The sequence below is a fragment of the Pipistrellus kuhlii genome, unplaced genomic scaffold (genome assembly GCF_014108245.1).
Source record: "Pipistrellus kuhlii isolate mPipKuh1 unplaced genomic scaffold, mPipKuh1.p scaffold_m20_p_34, whole genome shotgun sequence".
In the NCBI taxonomy this organism is placed as follows: domain Eukaryota; kingdom Metazoa; phylum Chordata; class Mammalia; order Chiroptera; family Vespertilionidae; genus Pipistrellus; species Pipistrellus kuhlii.
In genome coordinates this window covers 5,430,664-5,446,563 of record NW_023425534.1, presented here as the reverse complement: position 1 = coordinate 5,446,563, position 15,900 = coordinate 5,430,664, and the positions used below count along the sequence as shown (strand labels likewise).

The 15,900-nt window shown below is 56.4% G+C and overlaps 2 protein-coding genes across 2 annotated transcripts; both read left to right on the top strand.

Annotated features, from left to right (window-relative positions):
* Positions 1-3,129: 3,129 nt before the first annotated feature.
* Positions 3,130-4,328, top strand: NPPB (natriuretic peptide B). The gene is made up of 3 exons (XM_045570497.1): positions 3,130-3,450; positions 3,532-3,769; positions 4,312-4,328. Exons 1-3 carry the CDS (start codon positions 3,178-3,180, stop codon positions 4,326-4,328), a joined length of 528 nt encoding a protein of 175 aa, XP_045426453.1. The 5' UTR covers positions 3,130-3,177.
* A 6,413-nt stretch (positions 4,329-10,741) lies between these two features.
* On the top strand, positions 10,742-12,268 carry NPPA (natriuretic peptide A). Its single transcript, XM_036461094.2, has 3 exons — positions 10,742-11,277; positions 11,376-11,702; positions 12,213-12,268. The coding sequence occupies exons 1-3, from the start codon at positions 10,975-10,977 to the stop codon at positions 12,222-12,224; spliced, it is 642 nt and encodes a 213-aa protein (XP_036316987.1). The 5' UTR covers positions 10,742-10,974; the 3' UTR covers positions 12,225-12,268.
* Positions 12,269-15,900: the final 3,632 nt, after the last annotated feature.

The window sequence follows — 15,900 nt, the reverse complement described above, 5'->3', positions numbered from 1 at the left end:
CAGACTGAAAGGTCCCAGGTTCGATTCCGGTTGGGGGCATGTATCTTGGTTGTGGGCACATCTCCAGTAGGGGGTGTGCAAGAGGCAGCTGATTGATGTTTCTCTCTCATCGATGTTTCTGAATCTCTATCCCTCTCTCTTCCTCTCTGTAAAAAATCCATAAAATATATTTTAAAAAAAGAAAAAAAGAAGAAGAAGGAAGGAGGAGGAGGAGAGGAAGGAAGCAGAGGTCATCGACAAATCAGTCCCAGAAAGCTGACGTCCACCTACGTGTCCAGCTGGGGCATGGCGGGAACGGCACGGGGTGTTAGACCCATGGGGTCCGACTGGACCTGGGTTCAGCAACCTTGGCTCTTGGGTTCTGGCTAGGAAAGAATGCAGAGCCAAGACCCAAACTGTGAGAAGATTTATTGGGTAAAGCACAGAGGCAGAAGTCATTCACCGAAGAGCTGGCTTAGGAAAACGACGTGTAGAGGCAAAGGAAGGGCCCTTGGAGCTTGGGGGCCAGGATGGCTATGGTAACACCCCTGGAGGAAGGGGAGGCTGAGGGGGAGGGAGGGGGAGAGGCTGCTGGTGGGCTCCTGGGAGGAGGAGCTGCGGCTAGGAGAGAGCGTGCTGGTCCTCCGTCTTAAGGGTTTTAAGGGAGATCTTAGGGGAGGTCGCAGGGGAAGGTCTCAAAGGATACCCAGCAGCTTCCTAGGTGTCCTGTCAGGGCCGGGTCTGCACTGTTGGTTGGCGGGCCCCTGGGCAGGGGCGTTACTCAGGGCAGCGGCTCTGAGGTCAGCCGTGGGCTCTGGTCTTGATTGGCTGCTTCTCTGAGCCTGGAGCTGACGTACAACTGAGGCCTGGATGTCCTCTCTAGGGAGGAGAGGTCAGGGGTCCAAACCTCAGGACCAGCCATCTGCTAGGGAAGAAAGGCCACCCTGGGGGTGAGGTCCCCCCACAATTGTTCTTTGTTTGGCACCTCAGGCTTCCCACCCTGGTGACCTCCTGTACCTTGTCCATCGTCCTGTTCTGCTGGGCCTGTCTGACAGCCCACCGCACAAATGCCGAGCCCAGATCTGGGGTCTGGCAGTTCCCCGCACCAGCCACAGGGGGTGGGGGGTTCAAAGGGGAGGAGGTTAGAGCTGGTGGCCTCGGCACAGCAGCGCTTCTGGAAGGATGCGGCCAGCAGGTGGAGCGGCCATTACTCCTGCCCTTCCCTTTCTTTCTTTTTTCTTTCTTCCTTCCTTCCTTCCTTCCTTCCTTCCTTCCTTCCTTCCTTTCTTTCTTTCTTTCTTCCTTCCTTCCTTCCTTCCTTCCTTCCTTCCTTCCTTCCTTCCTTCCTTCCTTCCTTCCTCCTTCCCTCCCTCCCTCCCTCCTTTCTTTCCTTCCTTCCTTCCTTTCTTTTTAAAAAATGTTTTTAATTGATTTTTTTACAGAGAGGAAGGGAGAGGGATAGAGAGTTAGAAACATCGATGAGAGAGAATCATCAATCAGCTGCCTCTTGCACACCCCCCACTGGGGATGTGCCCGCAACCAAGGTACATGCCCTTGACCAGAATCGAACACAGGACCTTTCAGTTCGCAGGCCGACACTCTATCCACTGAGCCAAACCGGTTGCGGCACTCCTGCCCTTTTCATAGAGGCAGGCCATTCTCCTCGAGAGTCCTCTGTGGGGCCCTCTCCATCCTCGGTGGCCCCCATACCTCAGACCCCGCTTCCCACGTGGCTGGATTTTGCCATCTCTCTCGCTGCCACTTCATCTGTGTACAGTGTGTGTGTGTGTGTGTGTGTGTGTGTGTGTGTGTGTGTTTAAATGAACTCCTATGAGCTCAGTGTCCTGATCTGAAAATGGTGGGACAATAACAGTAGTTTTCTCACATCTGGCAGATGCTATTTTTTTTTTTAATAAAAAAAAGCAAGATTTGCTTAGAAACCATAGCTTCTGCCCCGTGATGTCCTTTTTCCACTCTGTCATAAGCCATCTTCCTTCCTGGTGACCTGCCCCCTCAGCCTGCTGCCCGTTAACACAGGTTGTTGAGAAGGGGTGGTGACCCTAGTCACACATAATTTCAGGGGTTAATCCGCCGTGTCTCTTCCCAGGGCCGCCTTTCTTTGCAGCCTCGTTTGTAATCACAGACGAGCGGTCCTGACCATCTGCTAATGGGAAGTAGACCAGAGATGAGCAGCAGGAGGAGGCATGAGGGAGGGCACTCCTCACCCCCCCCTCCCCAGGACTCCACCAGACAGATAACCACCCCCCGCTTCCTCCTGCCTTTTCCGTTATATGCTGCGTGGTGACGGAGAAGAGGTGTTGGCACCTGGAGGTCTTTCTGGATGACTTCACCTCGAGGCCTTGCCTCTCAAAATTCCAGCCAAATCAGCTCTACCCTGTAAGGGTTGGAAGCAGGGTCAGCATTCCAGAAGTTCCTCGTCACACCCAGGCTTTGGCGGAGGTGACACTGGAGAATTGGCATCCTAGTGCAGGGGGCTGTGGGAGGGTCAGGGGAGGGAGTCTCGTCCCGGCCCCACGCTTGTCCCTCTGGCTAGCCCTGCGATGCCGGAGGAAGACCTCTTGCGTTGAATTTGCTCAAGGAGATCAGGACCATGGACAGCGATCAGGGCACAGGGTAGACCAGCAGGCTGGAGGTCAGAGCAAAGGAACTGGCTGGAGGTAAGGGAAGATGCCTGTAGGGGTGCAGGGGTGGGGTGTTGCTGGTACAGTCACCCCTGCATCCTGCACTTGTGTAAGGCCTCCATAGCTGGAATTCTCCCTGCGCTTTCTGGAATGGTTGGGGTGGGGATGGAAGGGGAAGGAGTCACACTTAGGTCTCGGGATTTTTGCAGGGAAATGGAAAAGGAGGTGAAGATACCCCTAACTCTCCTCCCCCCCAGCCCCGTGCTCCTGCCCGCAGCCAGTCCCATTTCTATACAAGGCCTGCTCTCCTCCGCCTCCACCCCTGGCGAGGAGGTCCCAGGCACGGAGGGGTGCATTCCCCGGCCCTGAGCTCAGCGGGTGGGAATGTGACTGATAAATCAGAGATAACCCCAGAGGGCAGGGCCTGTGGGCACCCAGCCTCAGGATAAAAGGCCCTGGATACGGGAGGACCCAGGAGCGTGCCCGCCCGAGGAACGGGAGGTGAGCCGGAAAACCAGGACAGAGCAGCAGCAGCAGCAGCAGCTTCTCCAGCGACATGGACCTGCAGACGGGGCTGTCCAGAGCTCTCCTACTCCTTCTGTTCCTGCACCTGATGCTGCTAGGTCGTTCGCACCCGCTGGGTGGCCCCAGCCCAGCCCCCCACTCGGAACTGTCCGGAGCCCAGGTGAGCAGTGCAGGACTGCACAGAGGCAGCAGGACTGGGTACCAGGCAGCTGAAATGAACAGGCCTTCTTCGCCTGCCCTCACAGAGGTCACCCTGAGAGCCAGAGAGTGGCAAGACTGGGAGCCAGGACCCTGTGCCCAAGGGGTCAGTTCACTTGGGCACCATCAAGGGTGGCTGGGCTCAGGTGAGGGTTCCTGAGGTTTGGGCTCTTCCCATCTGTTGCAGGAGTCGCCGGACCATCTTCTGGGCACAGGTGGGAAATTGCAGGAGGAGCAGGCCGCCCCGGAGCACCCCCAGCAGGGACGCGGGTCTAAGGCAGTCGGGGAGACCAGACGTGCAGCTTCTGCTGCCGGCCTCGGGCCCCAGGACAAAGTCCTCCGCGGCCCCAAGAGGATGCGTGACTCAGGCTGCTTCGGCTGGAGGATGGACCGCATCGGCTCCTTCACGGGTCTGGGCTGCAATGGTGAGCTCCCACCCAGCCACCCTGGGCATCCCCCTACCCTATTCCCGTGGGTCCCACCAGTACAGGCACGCCTGCATGGTACCTTGTCTCTTGGGTCCACACTCTGAGAAAGGGCCACCCGGACATCACTCCCTCTCGCTGATGGCCTCAGGGCTAAGGGGTGCCTTTCTGGGGCCATCTCCCTGTGGACACCATTCATGACCACACCCACCAGCCTCACCCACCTGCTCCCACCACCTGCAGCTGTTACCACAAGGCAGTCCTGCCTGGCAGCCCCTCCTTGTAGCAAAGAGAGCCCTAAATATTTCCTCCTGGTTTCTCCTCCCGTTTGTAGCTGCAAAGACTGAGGGCGGGGTCACCAGGGCGAACACAATCCCATTCACGGGAAACTGAGAATCCGAGATGGATTATTCCAAAGCCTCAAATACCCAGATCAGCTGAGGACGGGGCAGGGCATGGCGGCGGGGATGGCGCTGGGGGAGAAGCTAGGATCTGCCCCTCTCCCTCTCCCTCACTAACATCACCACCTCTCTCCCCCGCAGTGCTGAAGAGGCATTAGGAGGAAGTCCTGGCCGCAGAGATCCACGCCTGACTCGCCATAGACCCCTGGTCCCCTTTGAAGCAACTCCTATTTATTTATTATTTCTTAATTTATTGGATTGTTTTATATAAGACGGTTCTTACCTTTGGGCCCTCATTTTCCATGATGAGGTAAAGTCAACATTAAAGCTTTTTCTTTGGAAACTGATTTGTCTCAGTGTATTCAAAATAGTTCATCGTAAAACAACAAAAACACCAAACAACAACCCCAAACTATGTGTTTTCTTGGAGGCCCCGAAGGTGTCTTAATGGTGGGAACACAGCCTCAAGCGCTGGCCAAGCAAGGGGGTGGAGGAAGCTTTTTATCTTTTCTTTTCTATTTATTTTTAAAATATATTTTTTATTGATTTCAGAGAGGAAAGGAGAGGGAGAGAGAGAGAGAGAGAGAAACATCAACGATCAGAATCATTGATTGGCTGCCTCCTGCATGCCCCCTGCTGGGGATTGAGGCTGCAATCCCCAGGCATCAAACCGTGACCTCATGGTTCATAGGTCTACACTCAACCACTGAGCCACACCAGCTGGCCGGGAGGCTCTTTTTTCCTGTAAGAGTCTTCATGCTCTGAAATGTATAGAAATACCTCAAGCAATTGAGACACTTCCCAGAGACTGTTTCCCAAAGAGCAGCACGGGGCCTGATGTTTACGTGCATCGTCCCGCCGGTCTTTCCTCTGCCTGAGGGTCCGTCAGAGGCCCTCTCCCTGGTGCCTGCCGTTTCCAGAAGGTCTAAGTTAGTGGTTCTCAACCTTTCTAATGCCTCGACCCTTTAATACAGTTTCTTATGTTGTGACCCTCCAGGTTGAGAACCGGTAGCAAGGTCGCCTAAGACCATCGGAAAACACAGATATTTACATTACGAACATTAACAGAAGCAAAATTACAGTTATGAAGTAGCAACAAAAATAATTTTATGGTTGGGGGTCACCACAACATGAGGCAGTAGGAAGGTTGAGAATCACTGTTCTAAGCTAACACCTCTGAGCCTGGGGGCAGAGTGTGTGTGATATGCACACACACACACACACACACACACACACACACATGCACACGCGCATATGCCTATGCACAAGTGCCAAGACACATCTCATTTGCACTCCTGAATGGGGGTGAGCTCTCCATCTTCACATAAACCCCCAATTTCACGCCTTCAATTCATGACATCATCTGAAAGATGCCTTCAAAACTCCCAAGTTTATTTTTATTTTTTAAAAATATTTTATTGATTTCTTACAGAGAGGAAGAGAGAGGGATAGAGAGTTAGAAACATTGATGAGAGAGAATCATCGATCAGCTGCCTCTTGTACATCCTCCACTGGGGATGTGCCCGCAACCAAGGTACATGCCCTTGACCGGAATTGAACCTGGGACCTTCCAGTTCACAGGCTGACGCTCTATCCACTGAGCCAAACCAGTTTCGGCAAAAAAACCCAAGTTTTAAAGCAGTTTCATTCCCCAAACCCACCAGCTTCAGAGAGTCAATCAAGAGGCCCAGCATTTCAGGGCGTCCCCCCACTGGGCCCTGCAGCCTCACTTCCTCTCTGCCCCAGAGAGAGAAGCCCCTTGTTTAAGGCAGAAGAGGAGACAAGCACCAGAATCCAACCTGTTGCCTCAGTCAGCAGGGGGTCCCGGTAGGGGTCCCCACCCTGTCTTCTGGGGGCACCCCCCCCCTGCATTCTAGGCATCCCAGACCGCGCTGCTGAGCCTGCACCTGCTCTTCAGGTCCCGGGGCCATTTCTTTTATGATCCAACGCAGCAAAGGAGGCAGATTATTATAACCCCATTTTACAGATGAGAAAACTGAGACCAGGAAAAGGAAGCTGTCCTACCATCAGCATGCAGCTGCTCAGTGCCAGTGCTGAGATGTGAGCGCAGATCCTGGGGACTCCTCTGCCTTGCTCCTCCTTGGAACTCTGGCATCAAACTGCACTCGCACAGTCATTCTGTTCGTTCCACCGATGTTTCTTTGAGAGAAAAGGAAGCAGTGAGTCTCTGTGCTGTTTCTCACTGTAACCCACTGTGCGTCAGAGATCATGGCTGCCTAATGAGATCTACTGAGATTTACACTGAGTGGCCAGACTATTATGATCTCTGAATGCAGTGTATATCCTATATAATAAAAGGCTAATATGCAAATTGTCCCCTACATCTGGAGTTCAACCAGCAGGCAGGCCAGCCAACTGCTCATGTCCCCTCCCCCCTGGCCAGGCTGGCCAGACCCCACCCATGCAGGAATTCATGCACCAGACCTCTAATATATATATATATATATATATATATATATATATATATATATATATATATACACACACACACACACACACACACTGAGTGGCCAGATTATTATTCGTTCAGAGATCATAATAATCTGACTACTCAGTGTATAAAATGAGGCTTTAGGAACAACTTATTAATCCATAAAACAGCCAACTTCGCCTATGTTCCTGACAACGGCTCTGCGAAGAATTCTTATTATCTCCCACTTCACAGATGGGGAAACTGAGGCACAGAGAGGCGATGGAATTTGCTCAGGGTCACGAAGTAAGTGAGGGGCCGAGTCAGGGTTCCAGCCCTCCCAGCCGGGCCCCAGCACCCAGGCCCCTGACCACTGCACCACCCGGCCTCCCCCAGGCCAGTTAGTCAGGCTTGCTGGTGGGATGGGAGTTTCATTCCAGATGGGAGAGCAGGCCCACCTGGGAGGATTGTGAGGGCCTGGCTGGGTGTTCTGGGAGGGGCTCATCTTCGTCCCCTGACCCGAGAGGAAAGGTAGCAGAACAGCTTTACCCATCAGTCTGATTCCACCGAGTGGCCTGTTTCCCCCGAGGGGTCAGGAGCCAGCCCCAGGCAGCGGCCTGGGCGTCCTGAAGCATTTCTGAGCCCAGACTAGTGCCTGTCCTGGGCTCCCAGTGCTGTGCCCGAGGGCTCTCCCCTCTGCTGAGCACCGTCCCTGCCCTCAGCCTCAGGGCGCCGGCTGCAATTCCATTCAGCAGTTCGCACTTTCTCCCCCCCACTAACCCCCCACCCCCTATTTTATTATATATTTTTTTGTTAATCCTCACCCATGGACATTTTCTCATTGATTGTTAGGGAGAGTGGAAAGGAGTGGGGGAGACAGAGAGAGAGACACAGGGATTGGTTACCTTCCGGTGTGCCCCAACCAGGGCTGGATCGAGCCTGAAACTGAGGCACGTGCTCTTGACTGGAATCAAACCCGGGACCCTTCAGTCCTTGGGCTGACGCTCTATCCACTGAACCAGACCAGCCAGGGCCAGCAGTCCCCACTCTCCTCTGGCTGCCAGAGCCCACTGGGCTCCCCTGGGGTGGGCAGGATGTGCACTCACCCAGCATCAGGCAGGCGTTGGCACTTAAAGAGGCCAGCGCCCTGGATCCCCAGGTGAGACCTATCTGACCTGGCTCCCAGAGTTCTCTGCGGGGAGGGAGGATTAAGCTCCAGTTGCCCAAGGTGGTCACTGACTTCCTGCGTAGCTCGTCACTTCCCCTCTCTCCTGGCGTCCCTGGCTTCCGCTCCAAAGAAAACGACTTTGGCTTGAGTCCTTGTCTCAGGTTCTGGAGACACTCCGGAATGACTCCGCCTTTTCCCCCGGCCCCACCCTTGATGGTGAGAGCCCCGCAAGCTTCCTGGCCTCCCTTCTGGGCTGAACCACCCAGGCAGGCACCTGTCCACCCCTTCCTTCTGGGCACCTCCTGCATCTTGTCCTTCGCTGCCATCCTGGCTCAGACCCTCACCAGGGAGAGAGCAGACCCTTCATGCTTCAGCCCGAGGGTGACTCCCCCTCCCAGTGAGGCCCCCAGGGAGGGCAAGGTGCCCGCATGTACCTGGGACAGGGCGTGTCCAAGAGGCCCGGAAGGCAAACTCACTGATGCAATCATTGAGAGAACGATCAGATGCTTTGCTAACGCAGCAGCAGGTGCCGGCTCCGTGCGAGGTGCTGGGATGCGGCAGCGTCCTGCATCTGATCCATGCACAGCCTCAGAGCTTCCCAGTCTCTTTCCGTGCTCAGGGTGACACCCAACCCACTGAGCCACACCAGCCGGGGCGTGCTGTTTGACGCTGGTGAGGTTCGGGGTACTTTGTTACACAGCAATAGCCGACGAATACACCACCTCACTTCCCTTTCCCCCTCGCGCTTGCTCCTCTTGGACCCGAACCCCAGAATGCTTTATGCAAATGAATGTCGCCTTGGGGGCTTTGTTTTCTAGGGGATCTGTTCCCGCGTCCCATCCCGGGAACCTCCATATTGAACCAAAGACACAGAACATCGTGTTCAGAGTCAGAGACAACCCATCTCTACGTAGGCATCAGTGCCCTACCCATTTCTCCCAACCGGGCCTTCTGAGTTAGACCACTTGGGTCTGACAGGCTCATGCCACGAATAGGATGGGCTTCTCATGCCAGGTATGCAGGTGTGACACCCCTGGACCTTAGGGCTCCCCAGAGCTGCCCACAGCATCCCCATGGGGGGGGGGGGTACTCCAATTCTCCCAGCTGTTTGCAATGTTCACTCGGTCAATGCCCAGCGTGGCTTCTTCCCAGTGGGGAGGAACTGAAGGCCTTTGGTTTGGCAGCCAGTGGGAGGGGCGGGGGGTGGAGGTGTTTTCTGTGCCTTTTGCTCTTCTCTCTCTTACAGGCTGGCTCCTAAACACCCCATTACATACTTGCTCCTCCATACACTAAACCCTCCCCCACCCCACCCCCAACTGAGCAGGAGCATGGAAAGAAAGAGAAGCTTCATGTCAAATCTGTTTCAGGCTCAAGCCCCGGGGAGCCCTGGGATTTGGGGGAATGGGTGTATCCTGGACCTGCCTGTGTTTTTTCGGGGTCCCCTGAGCGCAGGAGGCAGTATTGGTTCCATACAAAGTCCTCAGGGCAGCAAAAACATTCTTTTCCTCCCAGCGCCTTCTGTGAACCAACAGACTGAGCCTGGCTAACTGACACTGGCGGCTGGCACTGACACCCATCCCAGCTTCACTCTGGGAGGGGGACCCCCACTGGAGTCAGAGGCGGGGGGTGGATCTGAGTTCTCTTTCCGGAACCTTGGACAGGACTTCCTCTTCTCCTGGGGCCTCCCGCTGACTCTGGAAGTGGCTGAGGGCGCAGGGCAGGGTGGGCCCTCAGCGGCCACCCGCCACGATCGGGATCAAAGCCCGTGCTAAAGGGCATCTCCAGGATACGGCTGTGGGAGCCCTCCTCGCTAATAATAACCCTGCCAACCGGGCAATTAAGCCCTGGGCATATTCCAGGGCTCATCAGGGAGCCTCGGTTCTTTGCCCCCAGAGCTTCTGCTCAGGGCAACGCCCCTTTTGATTTCAGGCTGAGGCTGGCCGACCCAAACCAGTGACTGACGAGGGATCCTTTCTCCGTCTCAGAATAAAACCACCACCACGTTCAGCTCTCGCTGCCCGCCCGTGGGCCAAGGAGTAGGCACAGCTGGGGAGGGTCCGGCTGGGAGGAAGCTGGTCACCAACACGCACTTCTTGAGCTCCTGGGCAGACGTGTCAGCTGTGTCAGTGAGGTCGAGGAGGCTGGATGTGGCGCTGTCCTGGAGACAATCCACACACACACACACACACACACACACGCACACCTGCCACAAACGCCCCTGGGAGACGAGGTGCCGCTCAGAGGGAGCTCGAGAGAGGGGAACAGGGTGCATTTCACCAGGGACTGCACCCAAGGGCCTGCCAGGAGCCACCTTGCTAAGGAGCCACGGTCTCCATGAGAAGGCTGGAGGACATGGGCAAGGCTGTCAGGCCTGCGGTTCAAGTCCTGGTTCTGCTGCTCATGACCTTGAGCAAGTGACCTGAGTTCCTAGTCTCCGTTCCGTCCTTCAGTCAGCGGTACAATACCACCCGCCTCCTGGGAGTGTGACTGAGCTTCAGACTCAAAGAATCTGAGCTGCTCCAGGCAGCGACAGGAAAGGAGGCATTCGCTGCTCCGGGCCTGTCTCCCTCAGCACCTTGGAGGGGCCACGGGGCGAAGGGGGCGGAGCTCGGCAGAGGAATGCCTGGGCTCCCCAGACTTTTCTTGGTGCTCATATTTGGGAGCTGCATCCTTGGGGCGTTCATCGCCTTTGGTCCCCGGTTGAGTTAGTGCTCAGGAACCCCCCCCCCCCCCCCCCCCCCGGCCGCTGACAGCAGAGGGCAGCCCCGTGGACCGCAGCGCTCTGCCCTGGCCGCGGATGAGTCAGGTGCGAGCATCGAGCATCGGGACTAATTTGTCCCTCGGGCCGGCCGCCCCCACTTCCTCCTCTCCCACCCTTATATGGCGCCCGGGCAGCTGAGCCGCAGACCCACTGGGCGGCTTCCCGGCATGGTCCCGCGGCCCCGGAGAAGGCAGCGAGGCGGAGGCGGCAGCGCATTGCTGCGAGATAACCAAGGACTCTTTTTTGCTCTTCTCACACCTTTGAAGTGGGGGCCTCTTGAGGCAAATCAACAAGAATGTGGCTCCTGCCGCCGAGGCTCCCGGAGGCGGTTGGGGCTGCTCAAGGCGAGGGGCGGTGGAGCGGCCGGCCGGCCGGGCCGATAACTTTAAAAGGGCATCTTCTGCTGGCTCCTCACGCCGCAGCTTTATCGCGGCAAGTGACAGAATGGGGAGGGTTCTGTCCCTCCTGCGCTCTCCGAGAGCCAGGGGGGGCTATAAAAAGAGGAGGCGCAGGGCAGCTGAGAGCCGGAGCCGAGCGAAGGTCAGCGGAGAGGAGCCGGAGAGGAGAGAGAGAGAGAGAGAAGGCAGCCAGCAGCAGACCACTCCCCGACCGAACGCCGCCAGCATGGGCTCCTGCTCCACCATCACCGCCAGCCTCCTCCTCCTCCTGGTGGTCCAGCTCCCAGGGCAGACCAGAGCCAACCCCGTGTATGGCCCCGTGGCCAACGCCGAACTGATGGATTTCAAGGTAGGGGCTTGGTCTGGGGCCCTGGGGGAGAGGGGTGGTGGGGAGACTCTGCCGGTCAGTGAGACCTCTCTCTTTCCCTGTGTGTTCCCTCCGTCAAGAACCTGCTGGAGCGTTTGGAGGACAAGATGCCTCTGGAAGACGAGATGATGCCCCCGCAGGGACTAAGCGAGCAGAACGAGGAAGCCGGGGCTGCGCTCAGCCCCCTCCCTGAGCTGCCGCCCTGGACGGGGGAGGTCAGCCCAGCCCTGAGGGAGGAGGGGGCCCTGGGGCGGGGCCCCTGGGACGCCTCCGACAGGTCTGCCCTCCTGAAGAGCAAGCTGAGGGCGCTGCTCGCCGCCCCCCGGAGCCTGCGGAGGTCCAGCTGCTTCGGGGGCCGGATGGACAGGATCGGGGCCCAGAGCGGCCTGGGCTGCAACAGCTTCCGGGTGAGAGGGCCTGGATGGGGGTGGAAACGGGGCGGGGGGGGGGAGAAAGGTGTGGTTTCACCGAGTCTCATGCCTCGTCATAGAAGACCACTGCGGTGGTGCCTTCCGTGGGAGAGGGACTGGCACAGATGCTACCCCCTTAGAAGTGTCTGCCCCAACAGGGGGGCCTGGCCCATGAACCCAGGGGCTGTGGCCGCCTCCTCAGCTACCGCTTCCCGAGGAAAAAAAAAGTCACTGCCTTGAGCATCGGGTACTTAACGTGTCCATGGGGCCAAGTCACCGTCATCCTGCTGGTTGGCAGGTGGTGTTCCCTCCCCGGAACTGTCAGATCCTAAAGGTCGACTGAAATGGACCAGGATTGACCTTATGACTAAGTGTCTAGAGAGCGACTTGTTTATCGGTTCACGCAACTCAGAGGGTCGCCGGGCTGAAGCGGGGGCTGGTGGGATGTGAGCACTGTGCTGTGAGAGGCAGGCCGCCGCGCTAACCGTGCCCGTGTTTCCGTTGTAGTACCGGAGATAGGGCCGGGCCCCCTGGACGCCAACAGGCCCCGGCGCCCCCTCCCCCTGGGTCTGCCGCTCCTCTGTCCCGTCTCATCGCCGGCCACCGGAGCTGTGACGAGCACCCTCTTCCTGCTGCCTGTCGCCATGTCTCACATTTTATGCTGAATGTAGATGAAGTGGCTTCCCTGTGGCTGCCCCGCCTCGCCCTCCCCGTGCATTAAGTTTTACGGTGCCTCCTCACCTGTGATGGAAAGAAGTTTGAAAATGAATAAACTTCAGCACCTCGGACAGAAGCCGAGAGCGCAGTGTGGGTGTGATTTCTTTCTCTTTCCCGGCAAGGGGCTGGGGGTAAAAGAAGGCAGCCTGGTATTCCTTATCGTTTCACCTTTTGTCGGAAAGAAGAATGCTCAGTGCCTTTCTTCCTCCTTTTAAAGGTAATTAATAAACTTCGTTTCTAGAGCAATTTTAGGGTCACAGCGAAATTGAGCAGAAAGGACACACTTCCCAGGGACCCCTTGCTCTCACATGCTCCACCTTCCCCGCCATCAACACCCCCCACTGGAGGGCACATTCGTCAGCTGATGAACCTGTGTGGACACGTCATGTCATCCAAGTTCCATAGTTTACACAGAGTTCATTCTTGGTGTTTATTCTGTGGATTTGGACAATTTATGTCTTCCTTCTTTCCTTCCTTCCTTCCAACTTCCTTCCTTACTTTCTTCCTGCCTCCCTCCCTCACTTCCTTCCTTCCCTCTGTTATTTTTTGGGGTTTGAATTTAAATGCAGGTCTGAACCTGCTCTCTCACTCCAGCCTCATCACAGATTCTGAAAAAGCCCCTGAAAAAGAGACTGACAGGGCCTTTATTTTTCAGATTTGCTCTTATTCAGGACCCTTTTCTATGAAAAAGAAAACTTAAGCATCTACGCTTTCCTTTCTCCGGTTACACCCAATGTAGTTTGCATGCAATAGGGGATTTTTGCCCACCTGGTACGTTTTGGTTACAGCTTTTTAACAAGGGCACATTATCAGGCGGGCACCACATTTTCTGAGCCATTTGAGACAGCTGCTGCAATGAGTGAGGGGCACTCAGTGTTTTAAGAAGATGAGGCAGCCGAAACCGGTTTGGCTCAATGGATAGAGCGTCGGCTTGGGGACTGAAGGGTCCCGGGTTCGATTCCGGTCAAGGGCATGTGCCTTGATTGCGGGCATATCCCCGGTGGGGGGTGTGCAAGAGGCAGCTGATCAATGACTCATCGATGTTTCTAAATCTCTCTCTCTCTCTCTCTCTCTCTCTGTACAAAATCAATAAAATATATTAAAAAAAAAAAAGAAGATGAGGCAAAGGACTGGGGTTGAAAGCTGAGCAGGGGGGGAGGGGAGGCCAGGGTGGGTGGGAGGTCAATGGGGGGGGGGAGACATATGTACTACTATTTGTAATACTTCAAACAATAATAATAAAAGCTGAGCAAAGCGAAGGAAGAAATGTTTGCTCTGCTGACAGACTTCAAGTTCATGCACATTTAGGTGCTCACTCATGTTTCAACAGTAGCCATTGCCTTTCACTAACTCAGGCCCCAGGTGCTGGACTTGCAGGCCTTATTGAGGTGGGAGCCCCTGGAGAAGACAGTTCCGTTGTATCTGCTTCTGAAAAGGTGTCCTACGTAGAAACAACCAGCCACTAAGCTCACTGGCAACAGGGAGCAGCCCTCCCCCTTTTCCCACCATCGCCTCACCACGCCTCCCTCTCTGGGTCAGCTTCTGTGACACTCCTCCCAACACCTACACAACAGCTCCTCTGTGCCTTGTGTATGCTGCTCCTTCACCCAGATCACCCTTTCTCCAGGGAACATCTACTCAGTCTTCCTCAAGGCTCATTGCAAATGCCACTTCCTCCCTGAAGCCTTCCCTGATACCACATGCCAGTATAAATTAAACTTCACTGGCAGTGTTTTGTGTATGACTATTGTGTGTGTGTGTGTGTGTGTGTGTGTGTGTGTGTGTGTATTCTATATAATAAAAGGCTAATATGCAAATCAACCAAAAGGCAGAAACACCAGTCGCTATGATGCACACTGACCACGACGGGGCAGGCGCTCAATGCAGGAGCTGCCCCCTGGTGGTCAGTGCGTTCCTCCGGGGAGTGCCGCTCAGCCAGAAGCCGGGCACACAGCTGGCAAGTGCAGCGGTGGTGGGAGCCTCTCTCGCTTCCGCTGCAGCACTAAGGACCCTTTGGTGGATGTCCACCTGCCGGCCTAGGGGCGGGCCTAGACCGAAAAGCAAACATCCCCAGAGGGGTCCCGAACTGTGAGAGGGTGCAGGCCGGGCTGAGGGACCCCTCCTTCAGTGCACAAATGTCGTGCACTGGGTCTTTAATATATATGTGTGTGTGTGTGTGTGTGTGTGTGTGTGTGTGTGTGTATTGATTTCAGAGAGGAAGGGAGAGGGAAAGAGAATAATTGATCAGCTGCCTCCTGCAGCTCCACACTGGAGATCGAGCCTGCAAAACCCGGGCCTGTGCCCTAACCGGGAATTGAACCGTGACCTCCTGGTTCACAGGCTGATGCTCAGCCACTGAGCCACACTGGCCAGGCTGCGTAGCTAGTATAATAGGACAGTTTGCTTTGGTACAATTGTGTCTGTCCCTGGGTTGCAGGCTCTGTGAGGGTGAATGCGCCTTCGGCACCCCACACACACGGCAGTCAATGCTCAGTGAAGATCAGTGCGATTGTCCTGGTCTGCGTGGGAACTGGGAAAGGGGTAATAAGGGAGCAACTGGCTCCCTGTGGAGGGCGGGATGGGGAAGGCAGAAGTGAGTGATCGTTAGGGAGCAGAGACGAAGGAAGACCTCTGACTTCCCCCTTCCACTGAGAACGGCCCTGTGTGGACTGCACACACCGGAGGGAAGAAGCCGAGCAGCAGACCGGCAAGGACCAGGGGAGAGATGGGAGCAGCGTCCGTCCACCCCAGACCCTGCGGTCAGGCACGGGGAGAGGGATCCTGGGAGGGCGGGAGGGGAGCGGCCATACTCCACCGTGTCACTGTGTCACCGTGACTCAGTGGCCGCCTCAGAGTGCCAAATGCACAGAAAATGCTCCGGAAACAGGAGATGCGGGGATCATTAGAGAAAAAGGCACGTCTCTGGCAAGACCCGAAGCCGGCTACGGCCAAACCTCTACAGGCTCAGCATCAGCCTCGTTTCCTGTTGGCTCTCAGGGAATCTGTGGGGCAAATTCCTAAACACAGGACTATAAACGGGCTCTCCGATCCCGGGGGGCTCTCCGCGACCCCTGGGGGTTCTTCACGACCACCGGGGGCTCTCTGATCCCGCTGGGGCTCTCCGCTACCTCTGGGGGCTCTCCGCCATCACCGGGGGCTCTCCGCTACCTCTGGGGGCTCTCCACCATCACCGGGGGCTCTCCGCTATTACCGGGGGCTCTCCGCGATCACCGGGGCCTCTCCGCGATCACCAGGACCTCCCCGCGATCACCGGGGGCTCTCCGCGATCACTGGGGCTCTCCGCTATCACCGGGGGCTCTCCGCCATCACCGGGGACTCTCCGCCATCACCGGGGGCTCTCCGCTATTACCGGGGGCTCTCCGCGATCACTGGGGCTCTCCGATCCCGCTGAGGCTTTCCGCGATCACCGGGGCCTCTCCGCTACCTCTGGGGGCTCTCCGCCATCACCGGGGGCTCT

Excerpts from the sequence above, each read along its gene's own strand:
- NPPB (XM_045570497.1), top strand. The coding sequence starts at position 3,178 with ATGGACCTGCAGACGGGGCTGTCCAGAGCTCTCCTACTCCTTCTGTTC. Across the intron at positions 3,451-3,531 it reads CAGGACCCTGTGCCCAAGGG|GAGTCGCCGGACCATCTTCT; the intron begins GTCAGTTCACTT and ends CATCTGTTGCAG.
- NPPA (XM_036461094.2), top strand. The coding sequence starts at position 10,975 with ATGGGGAGGGTTCTGTCCCTCCTGCGCTCTCCGAGAGCCAGGGGGGGC. Across the intron at positions 11,278-11,375 it reads CCGAACTGATGGATTTCAAG|AACCTGCTGGAGCGTTTGGA; the intron begins GTAGGGGCTTGG and ends CCCTCCGTCAAG.